This window comes from Rhopalosiphum padi, chromosome 2, assembly GCF_020882245.1.
Source record: "Rhopalosiphum padi isolate XX-2018 chromosome 2, ASM2088224v1, whole genome shotgun sequence".
NCBI lineage: Eukaryota > Metazoa > Arthropoda > Insecta > Hemiptera > Aphididae > Rhopalosiphum > Rhopalosiphum padi.
Genome location: NC_083598.1, coordinates 60,046,969 through 60,065,449, shown reverse-complemented (window position 1 = coordinate 60,065,449; position 18,481 = coordinate 60,046,969). Strand labels below are relative to the sequence as shown.

The following is an 18,481-nucleotide window of genomic DNA, read 5'->3' as shown; positions in this document are numbered from 1 at the left end:
TTTGGTAGCGGTGTCGTAAGTGATATACCATAATAAGTATGATACTATAATCTATAATTCGCTGGACTAACAATAAGGGCCACCCACATTTATAAATATATAAGCCTATAACCAGCACATTGAATGTTTATAGTGTATTAGGAAACAGAAATATTCTATAATGTGTAAACGAAACTTTCTCTTTGCTTGGTGGTTGTAAGAAGAAATATTGAGATATTAGCAATCATTAAAAGATTCAATTATTGATGATTTTTTAAATTACGCGAAACCAACTTTTTGCGGCTATTACAGTATAAATATAGTAGTAATGATATTTTCATAAAATAATATTTTTTTAAATTCATTTTTATAGATTATTTGTTCGTATTATTTGTGTTTTTTTTATAATAATATTTTATTGAATATAGTTTGTACTTAAAGAAGTCAAAATTAAATATTTCCAGTATTTTAAAAACCGATCTGAAAAATCAAACAAAAGGAAAAAGCCTGACAACACCCTTTTGACAAAACCAATTTTGATTTTTTCGTGTATCTCAAAAAAAATAACCATAGATATGTTTTTATTTTCTCCAAATATAATTGTCAAAATATGTTTAGTCTTTTTGAGATACTTATAAATATTTGAAGTTTGAAATTTTTTTAGTTTTATTTCTTTAGATATGTCGATAAAAAATTATTTACTGAGTCAAAATTCTTGAAAATTTAATACAAGATTCCATATAAGTTTTTCTTATACAACTCTATATGAAAATTTAAAATTACAAAGGCTTAATATTTTTATAATCATTTGGAATTCAAATTTTAACAAAATTCGCGAAAATTTGTTAATCCTTTTGCTGCAATTGGAAATGTATAAAAACGTGTAATTTTCATAGTTAATACAAATTACAAAGTTCTTCATACACAAGTAGTTAATACTAAAATCAAAAAAATTATTAATTATTGTTTAGTTGGCACTCAGTATTTGGCAGTTATATGTACTCGCAACTTAGAGATTTTTGCAATAAAGAAAACTATAAAAATAACTATAATCTGTCCAGCAAGAGAACACATTGTGGCCCAACGGAAAATCGGTTCTTCTGCGCATCCCCACGCCATATTTTGCATAGTGTGTAACCAGTCTCGATTGAAGAGTATCGCGTTGTGGAGACGAGGGTTGGGAGGGTGTACAGTGTCCACTGTACATAGTCGGCGTATTTTTTAGTTGGATAGAGTGTAATTACTTTTTGTTTTTAACGCATTATGATAGATTATTTTATGCATTCAATCCAACTCGTTTAGTTAGAAAGTTTTATGAAATTAAAACCGACTAGTTGAGTTAGAAAGTTACTTTAGAAGTACATTTTTAACTTAACTTTAACTTTTAAACTAGTTAGTGCTGAGTTTTAGCATATAAGATTATACGTATGAATATGTTGTCCTTCAAATTTTCATCTATGGGTTGGTGAGGTGAAGGAAACGATTTTTATAATTTAGATGAATTAACCTTTTATTTTTAGGAGCTGGGATAAATTCCTACTGGAGAGGTGTATACCGAAGCTACTTTAAATCCACAAATTTAGGTTGCTAAGTTCCTAACCATCCGTGACATGGTTTAACACACCTGATTATGCGCATATAATTCACCTCATCTATCTATATCAGGGGTGGCCAACTCACCCAAGTCGATCGCGACACCCTTTCGCATTTTCTTGATTTTTGAATTTTTTTTCAGAAAACAATTAAAATATATTTATTTATTTTTTGTAAATTTGTATATCTTTGTATATCCCATGAATATAAAAATTATATTTAGAAAAAACAATAAATAACTATGCAAAACGAGATTATACATAGATATCGAGTAAAAGAAGTGTAACACGCATGTACATTACTTATAATATATTTATTGTTCATTGACAACTTTTTTTTTTTTATGGTCGATCGCGACAACCTAGAAAATTTCGGAGGTCGATCGCAAGTCTATTAAAGTTGGCAACCCCTGATCTATAGGATAGCTACGCACAATTTTCTATCTTCATAATTTTTGTTTTTCCTCATACCTCATTCTTCCAAAGATACTATCATGATTTCTTGTAATATAAAATTAGTAACGTTTTTGTTTGTTCATAAATCATTTTAAACAATTACAAATTTTTTATTTTATTCATGTTAGTTAGAGACAGTATTTTTCAAAAGTACCCTATTGGCTAGGAATGGCCATGTAAAGTATGCCAAGTAGTTAACAAACTATTGTTCATTCTATAATCGAGAGAGCTTATCATAATATGTAGGTATCTTTTATATTTTTGAATTAAAATAATATAATAATAATGTTACCGTTGAGACCATAAATTATAATTATGTAAAGTAGAATAATAAATATTTCGCACATTCAACTTAAACTGACCATCAGATATCAGTTAACCTTCTGGGGTCCTAATTCGCTCATTCAGTTACTTCAGGCTCATGATGGCTACATATTAAACAGGTCACTGCGTTGCTGATCATTGTCGATATAGATCGATCAGTGGTTGATTTACTGAGCGTGGATCGCGTAAGAAGTAGGTGTAGGATTGGTATGCCGGTATGCGCTAACATGGAAATATTTTGGTCGAAGGGTCGAGGTACAGATTCATTCATTAGTGAGTTGTAGGACGATGTATAGTTATGATATTTTACTACTTGTTTTTGTAATTGTTGGTTTAATCATACTAAATTGTTATTATTGTATGAAAAGACTACCTTAATAAAAACTACTGATACACGGTATAGTGTATTATTTAAAAATTAAATTCTATGGAACTTGAGGGCTACACATACTACGTGTAATTATTCATGAAATATAATGGTTCGTCCGAAATAGACATTTAACATTTCATTAGTGAGTGCGTGATATTATTATTATGGGAACACGAGGGTATACCTAAATGCGTTTGTATACGGACTAGAATTTTGCTTTAATTAAAAGCAAGTTATTTTGTGTTTTTGACTTTGCTGATATGGTAAAATACAAAATTATAATAATAGTAATAATAAATAATAATTAATTTTAGAAAAACTAAATCTAAATTATGTCAAGTACGTATCTAGATAGATAAAAAACGGTTTTATTCCCAAAGGTGTTGTTTATAAGCGTAATCAGGTGATATAACTCCAACTAACATAATTTGTATAATAAAAGCTTTTAATACATTCTATTTGTATATCTATGTATGTTTATAAATATTTATTAAAAGTGCTCAAATAAAATAATAGGATAGGTATATAAAGACTTAATAAGTCATGTTGATGGTTTGAACGAAAAGAAAAAGATTAGGTATCAAAAGAAAATGTCATACTGCATAAAATAACATTTAACATAAAAATAACTGAATTAATATTAATATTAATAATAACAATTCGTTATTTATACTTTTTTTCAACTATTATTAAATTTAAGATTTAACAATAATAAACACACGTTAAAAATATAAAAATAATGTAAAATATGTTTAAACCAGTGAAAATATTAAACATACCTATGAGAGATTAGTTTTTATCTAGGTTATTATTATCAAGTTAAATCAAATATAATGTGAAATGATTTATGAATATTGAATGTATGAAAATATCCACACACACACACTATAAAGTGTATAGTTTCACGTGTTTTGTAATATTATGGAAATTATCAGACTTTGAAGCAACTACATTGCAGAAAACATTAGGATCAAAGGATTGTGTAGGTATGTAAAATAATAATTAAAAAGTGGGCAAGAAGGTAACCGATCTGCTATATAGCTGTCTCTACTCTCTATAGTGTACCTCGTAATTGAGTAAGTCACTGTGAAGTATGTGTTTAATTTGAATTCAACGATAAATCTTTGCATACGAAAAACGATTTTGTGTGGAAACTGTTTGTCAGTTTATGACACTAAGTATATTGTGTGATATATTTATATAGCTACTATGGAAATTACTAATTACTAATTTTAGTAGTATACCTATCTTACAATAATTATTACTGTAGGTTGGATTTGTATGCATTATTCAGCAGCTTAAAATTAATCAAAATATTTTTTAAAATGTCAGAGTATATAATAAATAATAATATAGGTTTTAACTAAAAGTTTTAAGTTTCTACAAATATTATTTTTTAAATAACAAAAGATAAAAAAAAATGTTATTTTTCGTTCAAATATCAAATTTAATCAAATTTGAACTTGAACTACTTATAACAAAAGGTTGTGCAACCGTGTTATTGAGATATTAGGTTTCTGTAAGTACAATTTATAAGAAATGAAATATTATTCTTATAAAAATGAATCAATATTAAAATGTTTATAAATTTTTAATTAAAAAGTAATTGGTAAACTTTAGTATTTTGACGGTTTTAGAAAATTTTAACTTCAAACGCCTGTAAAAAAATGATACCTAAAAATGATAAAATTTTCTATATCTTTAGACTACTATAAGAATTAATTATTTGGAATATTTTGATGATTTTTCAAGTTTTTTAACCTATAAATAGCCTAAATTTAGTTAAAATATTTTAAACATTTAATTGAATATATAAATCGATAATTTAAATAATAGTGGAATCTTTCAAGTTTTTGCGATTATATTTGTTTTGATTAAAATAAAATATAATAACCGTTTGATGATAAATCCTTTATAACGTCTTATACTATGTGTTCAATAAATTAATGAAAATCATTAAAAACTATAAATTGTGTTATTCTAAAAAAATAGTCATTGTTTTGTGAAAATGATGTTTTGTACAGATTATTTTTCATGCTGAACATACTAATGGAATATTATATTCACTATTCAATTTATGCATGACTCACTCTAACACTGTTTTTTAGTCGCACTATAGAAGATCATCTAACTATCTAAGTTGAAACGATGACTAGTTTAGCGTAATAAGCTAGTTTTATCCCATGTTAACTATAGTCATCTTCTTAACTTAGTCCTACTATAGCTGTGGTTTACAATTAAAATCTTAATAGATCTTAACAATTAGAGTATTAAAAAACTAAAATATAAATTTTTTAATTTTGTTTAAATTGTTTAAATTAGTATAAAGTTTATACGAGTGTTGAGTACTAAAGACTAAAGTATACATTAATACATTATACGCGTCTATTGGTTATAATCATTACGCGTTTAGTTTACGTACAATATATTTTTGACCAGCGACACATTTCGTCTAATGTGGTAAGGTTGTCACCGAAATCCCATTACTCGTTTAATTTGCTTTTGTTAACAACATACTAAAGTACTATATCCGCTGTGATGTGGTACAATAATAATGTTTCATAATTATGATGATAATGTGTATGACTTTAAAACGACGTGTCAAGTGACTTACTAAATTCTTAGTAAATACATAGTATACCAAAACTTAAACACTAGTTTAAAATACAAAGTTGCGCAAGTTGATAAAATTTGTTATTATGTAAAGTTAAATGAATTTGTGTAAATTGAACTAGAACAGATATTAAAAAGCTATTAATATTTAAACGGAAATTTTAGTTATCTGTACTACCTATAACATATTTATTTTGTTGAATAATATTTTTGATTAATATTGCATACCTATCTACTAAATAAGTTTAAAATACGTTGTATTATGTAATATGATAAACTCCATATGGGGTGATTAAAAAATATAATTGTAAATATTAAAACATGTTGACAAAGTAGCTAGTGGGTAGCTTACAAAAATATAATTTTATAAACAGGCCAATGTTTTTCAACGTTTGTAACAGAGTTTAGATAGGCACATTAAAAGTAAATACCAGCCATCTGAAAATACAATTAGGTTACATCTTACTTATATAACCCAATTAACAATAGAGTTTATAAAAATTAGAAACACATTACCTGCACGGAAACTTTAGAAATATATAAATAATTATTTTTTTATATTTTCACAAAATTCACAATCATATGTATTTATACATAACATTGTATTATTTGTTAGTTTTTAAATCGAGATTTTTAAAATTTTATTGTAATGTGTTTTTAAATTTCAATTAAATTACATATTTTAACTATGAATAACGATATTACCATTATTTAATTATTATTAAAAAACAGAATTATTCATGGGGACGTACAACTTTTACAAATATTACTATATTTTAAACACTCAATGATATTTTCGAAAAACATTTTTTCAACCTACTGTACTATTAATAGTAAAATAACCTAATAGCAATATCAAAAACCATAACATGAAAATATACTTAGCCACATGCCCATATTATAGGCTAAGGCCGTCTCTGTTTAGAATCATTTTTCGTTTACAATGATAAATCATTGACTTAAAATGTAATACATTCATCACAGTGACCCATACAAAACCTACCGTACAGCATATAGCCACTTGTCCACCTTTTATCAACATATTTAAAAAAAGTGTTTTTGTTAATGATCTATAATTTATTGTATAACCATTTATTAATACTTCGTCTTAATAGTATTCTTTATGCGATCCTCTTACACTTTATTTTATTCATAAGCTTTATCAATATTTTTTTATTGATTTATACTTACATTAAAATTATTATTAACTATTAGTTAGGCGGTAGGTACACATATAAAATATTATGATGGATTCATTTTTATTTTGGGGAATTTTTTTTGTTTTTTCCTCAATCCGCTATATAGTTTTACACCGCGGACCGACAAAAAATGCAGGCTGTCTGCAGTGTAAAAATTAATAGTTATGTTTTACCAGGTTAAGGGTTACAGTTACCTGGTCTGAGCTCGGTATTTGGCGAATAGTCCTTGTGACCCGTGTAACCGTGTATGAGCAGCTTGATGGGTGCGTGCAGTATAAAAGGAGCTTCCAACAAGGTCTCCGGCTTCGTGAAGTCTAGCACATAATCGTCCGTGTACCTATTTATATATTATATATACATATATATTATATGTGTTGTGTATACAGCGAAAGCAAGAGAAAAACAACATACGTCTAAATAAAAGACTGGTATATTAATTATTTTTTCGTTTTGTTTTACTATTTTGCTACGTAGCCCTTAGGGCACAAACGCACGTACAGAAATTCAACACACACGCATATATAGGTACGCGATTATTATGAATACAATAATTATTCTGTCTTTTTCGCCACCGTTGCCGCTTGTTGTCTAATTAAAATCGTCAACGGTCCACGGGGCGTATAAAAACGCATAATAAACGCATGGCGCGCACACAAACACACATGTAATATAAATATGGTCCGTGGGTATTTTAATTATCCACGGGGCTTTTGCGCGCCCACCCGGCTCCTGTCTTTCTACATATATAGTTTCTCCTCTGGCCTTTACTATATGCATATGTGGTCGGACTATTGGAAGTTATAATGTTGTGTTTGCGTCGTGTATAGTATGTACTGTCACAGCTGCAAAATGATCGTATACAATATTATAATAATACCTACCTATACATAATATATATATGAATATACAAAGCCGGCAAGTAGTCTTGTAATATTATAACAATATAAATAGTAGTTGTGTATATGAATTATTGTTAGGCGATTTTTCTGGACCTGTTAATCTACAGAGCGATGTTTTGCGCGATGGTCAAACGAACTATGCACGTTCATACCAGTCGTGTACTCAAACTCTGACTGATATACACGGCAGACATATTATGTCGTCGGATTTTTTTCCCATCAGCTTTTTATCCACTTTGGCGGTACCATGTGTAACGCGCGTATAATATTATGGTCGATGCGCTAGACTAAAATTATTTCTAACGCACCTTAAAACCCGTCTACGCGTGGAAATTCCCATCATCGTCTGAGTTTTCTAGTTCCATAATATGTACAATGCACATATATAATGTGTATGTATCGCGTATTCCACACAATATGCATACAGGGCACTATGACAGTACAATACGTCTCGGTTGACATGTCTCGCTCGTTAGTTACCACGTACCCCTCATCGCCACCATCTGAAGTGTGAGTATAAGTACAGTGTTCAACGGATCGTGATTTACCCTGGGAACGCTTCAAATCTTCAAGATACCTATAGGTAATATATGTTTTAGATGCAAAAGTTATGTATAGCGCATACGCCAACGAGTTTCGCTATAATAATATTACATAGGTAGGTAGGTGTATGGTGTATATCAATGGTGTTATTGAATGTAAATCATTAAACAAATTTTTTTCTTATGGATTAGCGGTCTGTGGCGTCGAAATCATGGCAATTTAGATAGGTATTTCCCCACGGACTAAGATATAAGTCTATCCTAGTTCTCGGTACGTCCTCAACATTGCAATTTTGTGCGTCAGTAACTTAATGAGACTTTCTGTAGAATACTAATTAATATGCTTATGACATACGTGTTTCATAAGTTTGGAAAAGTTTGAGTTTGTTACCAATATTTCATGTAGGTTTTATACTTCGGTTTCATACTTCAGAATAGTGTTGTAGATAGGCAATCCCAACTCTATTCGAAATTTACTAGCAGTTTAATATTCTAATGTGCACTAATCGAGTAACCCGATAGATAAATATGACAAACCCAAAACAGAGTTAGTTATTTTATGTAAGGTACCTTTAAAATAATATGATAATGTGCATGGTGCAATAATGAATTATTACGGTTACACAACCAATCCGGTTAACCATACATGAGATAGTGCGTCTGTATAGTACTATTCTTCCATTGGTCGTATTTATTTTATTTATCCATTTTCTAAATTTGTACTCTGCATATTTCGTTATATTCTATAAGAGACAATTTACATTTTTTTCGAGTCGTACACTAATAACTAAATAAAATTTATTTCTTCTAGTAAATATGGTAAATCAATGAAAAACGGTATTTTAAGAGGCAATTTTCACTATCAAAGAACACGTCTTATAATCCGGACCTTTTTAAGCTTGGAAAATAATTCATTTATATAATTAGGAAAGATTGAAAAACTTAAGAAAATATCAAAATAATAGATATATTTAGAGTTATTTGAAAAGTGAAAAATTTAATGGTACGTGCTGCTCCTGATTTGTGGGTTACTAGTTATAATTAAGTACTTATAGTTCTATAGATATTATATTTTATAAAAAATACGACGTACATTTATTTAATTTTAACTGTACGTCTGTACGCCTTACTTGATGTTTTTATTGATTTGTATTAAAATTAAAATCTTTTTGAGACAAATTATAAGAATTATATACAATTTTTCAACAGTTTAAATCTTTTAAATTTTAAAACATTTTGAATCATTTACTGGTATAAATATATTCTTTAATTAAAATTATTGTTAAAAATGTTTGGATTGAATTTTGGGCAATACAAATATTTAATATACTAACTATAGAACTGTAGTATTTTAATATTATATATTATTGTAATGAAAAATTTATATTTTAATATTAAATTCCAAGTTAACTGCATTTTGTTTACTGAATACAGTATTAATCTAAGTATATTAGTTCGAATATGCACGGCGTGTATTGCTTAAAATATTTTAAGTGATATATAAGAACATAAATTATTTGTAGTAAAAAGTAGTCTTATTTACTTATTGACAGAAGTTGATTTAACACTCCACACACGTAATACAAAATAAGTAAATTTAAGAACAGAGAAGAATACAAAGTACACGCAACGTGACAGACGTGTAAGCACACCAGGAGTCCAATTTCTTAAAATTAATATTTGGAGATTATGACATAATAATTTTTATTATACTCATATCTTAATCATCTTATGATGTATGAGCGTGCCAAGTGTCTGGATATAAAAATTATTTTAAAAAAAAGGTGATATTTTGGTAATATATTAACAGTTCAATGGTGATTTGAGGGTATTTTTTAGTTGATTTTGTTACATGCTATTCAGAAATTAATACAAGCAAATCGAATTCTTGTAATAATTTTGTAGATGTCAGTTTACTAAATTTTAAATTATTTTCTGAAATTTAAAAATGTTAAATGTCTAAAATCTTATAGTAATTATATACTTCATATATATATTAAAGTTGATACCTTGTTATAGATGTTTAATATTTTTTATGGAACTATAGTCTATAAACTATAATCAAATGTTATAATAAATGATAATAAATTTAGCGTGCTAGAAAAACACTTAAAATAGTTAATGTCAGGCACACAATTATATTATTTAATTGCGATTTAAATTTCATTATAAAATAAACTTGTAGAATTAATTTAATAACTAAGGCCATTGTAATCATTATTATAAACAATAACAAAACTTAAATTGACAGGTCACCTGGGAGATTAAAAAGAGGGTTTGAGAGGGATAAAAGAAAATATTCTCTTTATTCCATGAACGAAACTACGAAACTAACATCTATAATTTATATTGAGAAATTATTGTATACGTATAAATGTACGAGGTATACGAGTATAGCACATATATTTATAAGAACCTAAATACCCAAAGGTACTGATTATATATAATATATTGAATTTAGAAAATCATATCTGTATTTAAACACTTTTTATTTGCTTAAATTATTTATATAATTATAACACTATCGTTTAAAAAATTATTTTTATTGTTGTATTGAATTAGTTGTTATAATTTTACTTACTTCTTGAGTTAATTTAATTTAAGTTAAACACAATATAACTAACAAAATAAACAATAAACATTGTTAATAAATAATGTATTGTGAAATATTATGTTTAAAGAGTGATATTTTTAATATACATAAGTTATACATAGGTTATTCAGTAGATGTCTCAAAAAAAAAATCGAGATAATTTTTTTTCTTGTAATATCAAACAGTATGAATTTTTTCAAATAATAGTTGATGTTTTTTTTTTAAAAAAGATAATTTAAAAAAAAAATGATTGGTTGAAATGGTTTAAGTACGATGAACTATTATTATTTAAACTTTAAGCTGGTGAAATGTCAAATTGCAGTGATGTACCAAGAATAAAAAAAATAAGAGTTTATCATATAAATTGCAATTACAATAGATAGATACTTCATGATATGTTTTTAATTGACTAAAAATAATATATTTAAACAATGATTATAATATTAAAAATACCTTTTTTTGATTTTATTGATATTGAAAAAATAACGAAAAATTACGAGTATTGAAAGATGAGTATTTCGTTTTATTTTTATAGTAAAAATTAGTAAAAATAAAATTAAATGAAAAATTTTAAATTAAAAATAAATTACAACAACGGATGGGCAAAACACATAAACAAAAAACATTGAAAAACTCGTATACATTAATAGTGTCGCTTTAAATTGGTACCTACTAATAAATAATTATTAATGTTTAGTAAATTGTTGATTGGTCCACATTTTAAAATCATAAAATAGTATTTAATATGCATATTTTACACAGTCAATAAGTCGTAAAACGATAAGAGTCCACTACGAGTTTTTTAGTTAGTTGTTAGTTAACCATCATGTTTGATAAAAAAAACTCTTGAATGGATATATATATATATATATGATTGCTTATATACAACTGGAATAATATCTATAAACATATTTTGATAGAAATCTGTAATTATAAATAGTTTTGATTTATAAAATATGAAATAAAATGTAATGCAGGTACCTAATACTAATTGTGATTCGTAGGTACATTGTACCTAACATATTATTAATTAGGTAATATAATTTAAGTAAATAGGGTACATATTTATTATTTAAATATAAATGGTTAACTTATATAAGCATATTATTACCACAAGACAAATATAAAAATAAAATAGAAATTAGTAATTTTCTCTAGATATTAACTGAGTCATTATGAACTCGTATATATATAAATAATATATATATTTATTATCAAAATAATTTATTTTATATATTTAATATTAGTATTAAACATTATTAAATGTGATATGATATATCACATTGTATATTATGCAAATTCGGTACAATTAATAACATTAAACACTGCAGAGAACATAATATTATAATATATTTATATTAGTGGACTGTTTTACTGTTCGTGTGGGTCATTTTATGGTTTTACCATCCAAAGGTATTATATGTTTGTATCATGATGGTGAAATTGCCACAGTGGCACAGTGTACTTACAAGTGAGATAGATTTTGAGTGTAGTACCTGCGTAACTGAACTACAAGGGGCAATTGTTAAAACGTAAATAGTGTCTAACGAATGGTTGAATATATTATGTTAATAAATTGTGAAAATATTATACATGTAGTATAATATTTGCTTGTATGTTCAATTCAACTTTGATATTAATATTAGGTATCTACAAAAATATTTTAATTGGCAGTGCTTAGTATTTAATTGTCTATATAATTAATTTGTATTCAATCTGTTAATTTAAGTAAAGTGCTTTTAGTTACACAAGAAATGTATTTATTTTATATTAAATAGAATTATTTGTTTCCTTTATTAGTATATTATTAGTATTTATTGGAGAATGGCTAAAAAGTCTTTAAAACTTTATCTTATTTTCTGGCTGGGGCCTATTTGCATTGGTGGCTCAAATATTCTGACCCCTTCCCGATAATGGTACCTACCATTTATTTGTTAATCAATATTATTTATTCAAATTTTAATATTTAAGTATACTTAAAGACTGTATTTTCAAATAATTAGATATTTTAAGCTGCAATGGCTTATAGTGATACAATCCCTTTTCCAAATGAAAACTAGGTATTCTTTTTTAATAGTAGTCGTGTTATTAACTTTTATGTACTCAATGTATTTTTTTGTTGAAAGCTGTACATAAAATATAAAATATGTGAAATACTTACTATTTAGTCTAGTATTTACATCAATACTCTACAGTTTTTACAAATTATAAAATTGTAATAAATTAAATATTAATGACAATTACTATCAATTTCAAATCATCATAGCATCTTTTGAATAAGTTATTTATTTATTTATATACATACAAGTTCGTACCAATTCAAAATAATATGCCTAAGTTAATCGGATAAATTAAAATTTGTAATATGTAACCATAATAATTAAAATAAAAACAGTAAGAAAATTACTTTGAAATAATATGAAATTATAATAAAATTAATAACATTTATAATTCTAATAATAATAGGTAAATCAAATGAGGAATGAGGAATGGGTCCTGTTAACCTGCTTCATTGTCCTGTGCAATATGCAGATAATGAGTAGGATAAATGGGAATAAAAAATAATGAAAATGGCGAAGGTTTTGAAAAGTAATAAGGAAACTAAATACTAATATTACCTAATAATACTGGAGCATCTATATCGGAGTTAATAATTTTAGACAATAAATTAAAGACAAGATTACTATTCTACCTTCAATCAGCTAATGACTTTAAGTCGAAAAGATGAAGAACAGGAGAATTATATTGTGATGGGCATTCAATTCTTAAAATAAAAGCTCAACAAAACTTAAGAAATTTCCGATGGACACGCTTGAGATAACACTATATACTCACCTATCAGGATTAGTAATAGGATACCAGACTACTGTAACGTATTCCATGGTAAAGTATTTACTTTATTATGCCATATTTTAAAATTAAATGAACAATTATGACTATTATTAGACTATATCAATTGTACTCAAAGTTTAAGAACTCAGAATCTACTCGTTCGAATTTCAATACATTATATCAATTAAAATTTTCAAAAACAATCACTCTTTTACAATTCTTAATAAAAAAATGAGGTACTCGCTACACAAGCATTTTTAAATTGCGTTAAAATTTTAGTAGTTAAGAGTATTTATACTTTAAAGTCCTGAAAAATATAATTTAAATAAATTCTTTACTCGAGAAAAAGTTAAAACAAGTATATTTGGAAAATAATTTAGTATAATGATACAGGGTAGTGAAAATATTTTTAATATTATATTTTATAAATTTTTGATTAAGAAGTCTTCATAAGACCTTAGAATTAATCTGTTTAGTTTTTAATAAAATAAAAATGTATATCCTGTATTTTCACTTAGCTAAGAATTTTTATTTTCAGTGATTTATCCGTTGAATTATACTCGATCTTGCTCTAAAATCACAATACCTTTCAAAACAAAACATTGCAATGTTATTCTTTAGCAGCATCGATCTTAAGTTGTTAATCTTATGTCACTATTTCTACCTTAGGTTTTTATTGTTTTGCACTGTGGTATTTTACAGGATAGTAAAACATAGGGGTTCTTCTTCTTTCCTTCTCTATAATTGTATTAGGCCAACTATGCCATCCAATTAGTTTAAATCACACCTATGCATTAGCAATGTTTTTTTTAGTCCATATCTTAATAGGTAGATACATATTGCCTATAGTGTTATACGTCTAACTGTAATTGATTAACTGAAAATAATTATTGTAGTACTATTAATTGTGTTTTAAGAAACAAAATTTTAAATACAACTTAAGAGAATCTTAAAGAATTATAATAACATAGTTTTACATTTTAATTTTTGTTAATTATTATTTAATTTATAAGCAAATATTATTATTTATGATTTTTTGGTCGTTTACTCAATGGGCTCTAACGACTTAAGTAGATTAAATTTTAATAGCGCGGGTAAGTCTGCATTTTTATTTAAGAATTTATAGTTTAAGACGTATATAAATATTTATCTATATTTTTTCCTTTATTGTTACTTAAATTGTTGTAAAGTTGTAAACATTGTAATATGTTTAATGTTCGAATGTATTAATTTGAATAACAATAAAATAAATTAGATGTATTTAAATAATTATAGTGTCTGTTTGAAATTTAAATTAGACAATTTTTCAAACATTTATAACATACGTCATAAACGACATAAATGCATAATACCTAGTAACATAATAGGTACACATTTAAATGAAAAACCCGATTATTGTGTAATCAATAAATTCATCGTTCGCTCAGAATCTAAAATCAATCTATAGTTAGTATATATTTATATTTTTAAGATAGGCATCGTATAATATGAGCTATTATATTATATTTTCTTCAAAATATAAAATGAATACTATAATAATTGCTTTTTAATATTAATATTAAATAGCTTCAGAAAAAGATATGAGATAAATTGCAAATTTTTAATTTAAAAATATAAATACAAACTGTAGATAATTAATAATATTAGATACAGATTTATAATTTTTATTTTGTAATAATATGTTAATTGTTTATGTATTGTAATGTCTGTAATCTATAATTATAAATTGCTATCGGAAATAATCCTCAAAGTGGAAAATCGAAGTATTTTTTTGACTACTTTGACTACACACACACACACACACACACACGCAAACCACATACATAACCATAAAATTATTACTTTCATCGTTCTATTCAAAATTTAAAAATAAATTACATAAATAATCTATTTAAATATATTTTTACACTTGGTAAATCATATCATTTTTTTGTTTATTATTATTAAAGTACTTAATAAATAAATAAGTAAAAAAATATATCTATTACTAGATATGATTCAGAATAGGATAGTTTCTTATTTGGATGATTATGTTCTTCACAGAATTTTGGAAAAATTACGTTAAAGATTTCGAGTAAAAGTTGTGTCGTATACATTGAAATTATTGTTGAAGGAGACCCGTCATCGTTTGTAAACTCCAGTGTCTGCTTCCTGTACTTGACCCGGAATAAAATCTACGTAAGTTTCTTTTTTTTGAAAGGAAAGTTGTTTTATGGAGTAAAAAAACCCACTTCGAGTATAAAAAAAAAAATGCGAGAAAAAGGGAGAGAATAAAACGAAGAAAAGGATCATTGAGAGCGTTTCATTTCCCTAACACGACGAGAAACCCGTGGTTACGTTTATCTTTGACAAATCATGGACGTGCGAGGAGAACAGAATCGAGAAGAAACAAAAAAAGGGGTAAGCGGCGTGCCCCTGGATTTATTTGCCACTTTGTGTTTATTCCTCTTTCAACTCTGTATTGCGTTCTCATTCTTTGGCACATTATTCAGACTGCGTACAACAATACACCGATATGTGTTGCTTGTATATGCGTATAATAACAAAATCGTCCTAACCTGTGAGTATAGGCATAAACCGGGTTAGTTTAGACTGCGATAGGCAAGCGGGTAGTAAAATTTATATGGAAATGACCTTACGTTGCCTTGGGTGATATGAGTAGAGACGGGGAAGGTTTATACGTGTAGTACATTATTAATTCGATTCAAATTATGGTTTTTTTAGGCGTCTTTTGGTTGACGAATTTCACCAACACGTATCTGGTATCCTAACAGGGAAATAATAATGTATTTATTTTTTAAGTTGTTAGTTTTCAGTTCATGAAAATTTAAATAATATCTTTTTTTTACTTTGTTTGCGAATACCATCTCAGTTAAATAAACTCATGCGTTATAGACTGATAGTAATGCATATTTAATCATCACAGTATTCTCTTTGCAGCTTAAAGTTTTATTTTGGATATGTCAGATAATTAATATTAAAAAAAAAAACTCACTAATTTCACATAATGAAATATGTATTTACCTTATTGTTTAGTTATGATAACTGACAACCTATTATGGTGTGATATTAAATTTTAATTTTAAAATCTATAAAATATCTTAATGTAATATAGTTTAAATTTTAAACTTTGATGATATGGTAAGTATGATAAGATATATACCTAGTTTATTCACGAGAATACTTAATACCTATATAATTTTTTTGAATAGTTGAGATGAATATATTATGTTACTATATTAATTAAAATTATAAGATAATCCTGATTTAGAATTAAACTGCTGTTGAATGATATTCTAGGAGTTAACGAGCCGTGTAGGTATAAGTTTACAAATTCATATTTAAAATTAAAATGATAGTCTACAGTATTCTGCGTAATTGAGTGCTTTTACGGGAGAATAGTTGTATATAGTTGTATAGTTGTACCTACGTCAATAAAGATATAACTTGCAAAAGGAAAACCAATTTCGGGATATTTTTCTCTGTTAATATCTTAATATCTTATGCCATACATACTTAATGTATATCATTATTTGTTGTGTTTCATTGCGTATTGTAATACTGTTCTTTAAAATGTATTAATATATAATATTATAGTGATAGCTGAATACTAATGTAGTATAAATAGATAATAATTTATTAGATAATAGTAATATGTATATTATATACATATAATGGTAAAATAGTTTTTTATCAATTAGACGGACATAAATCAGAATTTCACAGCCGTATGAAGTTAAAAAAATGAATAATTAAAGTAAATACGTAAATGTTTGTATATTATAATATACTAATATAAAATAATAGTACAATAATAATAATAGTTATGTTTAATCTACGTTAATAGGTGTAGAATGTAGATATTTGTATTTATCATGAGCTTTAAATTTTAATAACATATATTATATAAATAGGTTTATGTATAATATTATATAGCATATTATGTAACAGTAGTTATAGGCTTGATTTTATTTTAAATTATTTTATTTACTTGAAATGTAGAGAAAATGAGTTAGTAGGTAAGTTGTTTTTAGGTATACGAAAATGTATAATGCACATAAATTATTAACCAAGAACCTAATACTTTTTACTAGCTGAAATAATATTTGTTTTGGGTTTTAATTACTTTATTACCTATTCATTTCATTTTTAATGATTTTAACATCAGTTTTTCGTATCAATATGTTGTAAAATATGATTATAAATGGCAGATTATTTTATATTTCAACGGCAGTTATAATTTTATAAATTATTTTCATCTTTATACTACAAAGTAAATAGAAAATACAGATTTTAGAAAATTGTTTTTTATTTATTACTATAGTGAAAATTAATAGCTTTACCAAACAGCTATCATAACGAAAATTCCATGGTATGAGATCCGTGTACTTGATGCCGTAAATCAAAATGAATTATTTCCGTAAAAAAAGAAAAAAAGGATAGAGATTGGAAAATGGGAGGTAAAATTTTTTACAGACTACTTTTATTTTAGAGTATTTTCTGTAGTTGTTTAAAATAAATTATAAAATATAACGATTGAAATCTTACTTTTAAAATGTTTTTATGAGTTATGGAAATATAATACATCGATTAGATTTAAAAATTAAATTAAACATGGTTGTTTTTCCTTCTTATGTTTTTAATCTTCTTAATGAGTATATTGAAAGTAATTAGGTTTTTATAATACTATGTTTATTTATGTATAAGGAACTGGAAGAGGCTTACCATAAAAATGCCTTTATATTTAATTTTAGCTCTTAATACAAAATTTAGACTTTTGTAAACATTCTAATTTATACTAATGAAAATTTAAGTGGTATAAATTGAATAATATACTCGATTTATACTCTAAGTATAAAAATCTTCAACTCTATGTAACGTTAATTGTCAGTATTTTAATATTGAAAACCAAAAGTATAACATTAAATTTTTTTGATGAAAACATATAAATATATTATGCTTATACTGTTAAAACAGTGTTTAAATAATAAACCAATGTTTATACAAATTAATAACAATAATAATAATAATAATTTAAATATTGCATTTCATTTTACACGATACATAATTTTAATTAAATTT

General features: G+C 25.9%; 1 protein-coding gene across 2 annotated transcripts in view; it reads right to left on the bottom strand.

Annotated features, from left to right (window-relative positions):
- Positions 1–18,481, bottom strand: part of LOC132922612 (pancreatic lipase-related protein 2-like) — a 38,844-nt gene that overhangs the window by 7,308 nt on the left and 13,055 nt on the right. For both annotated transcript variants that reach the window (XM_060986207.1, XM_060986208.1), the window contains one exon: positions 6,728–6,870. In XM_060986207.1, the coding sequence (XP_060842190.1) occupies positions 6,728–6,870 (143 nt within the window). The remainder of the gene's footprint in view (positions 1–6,727; positions 6,871–18,481) is intronic.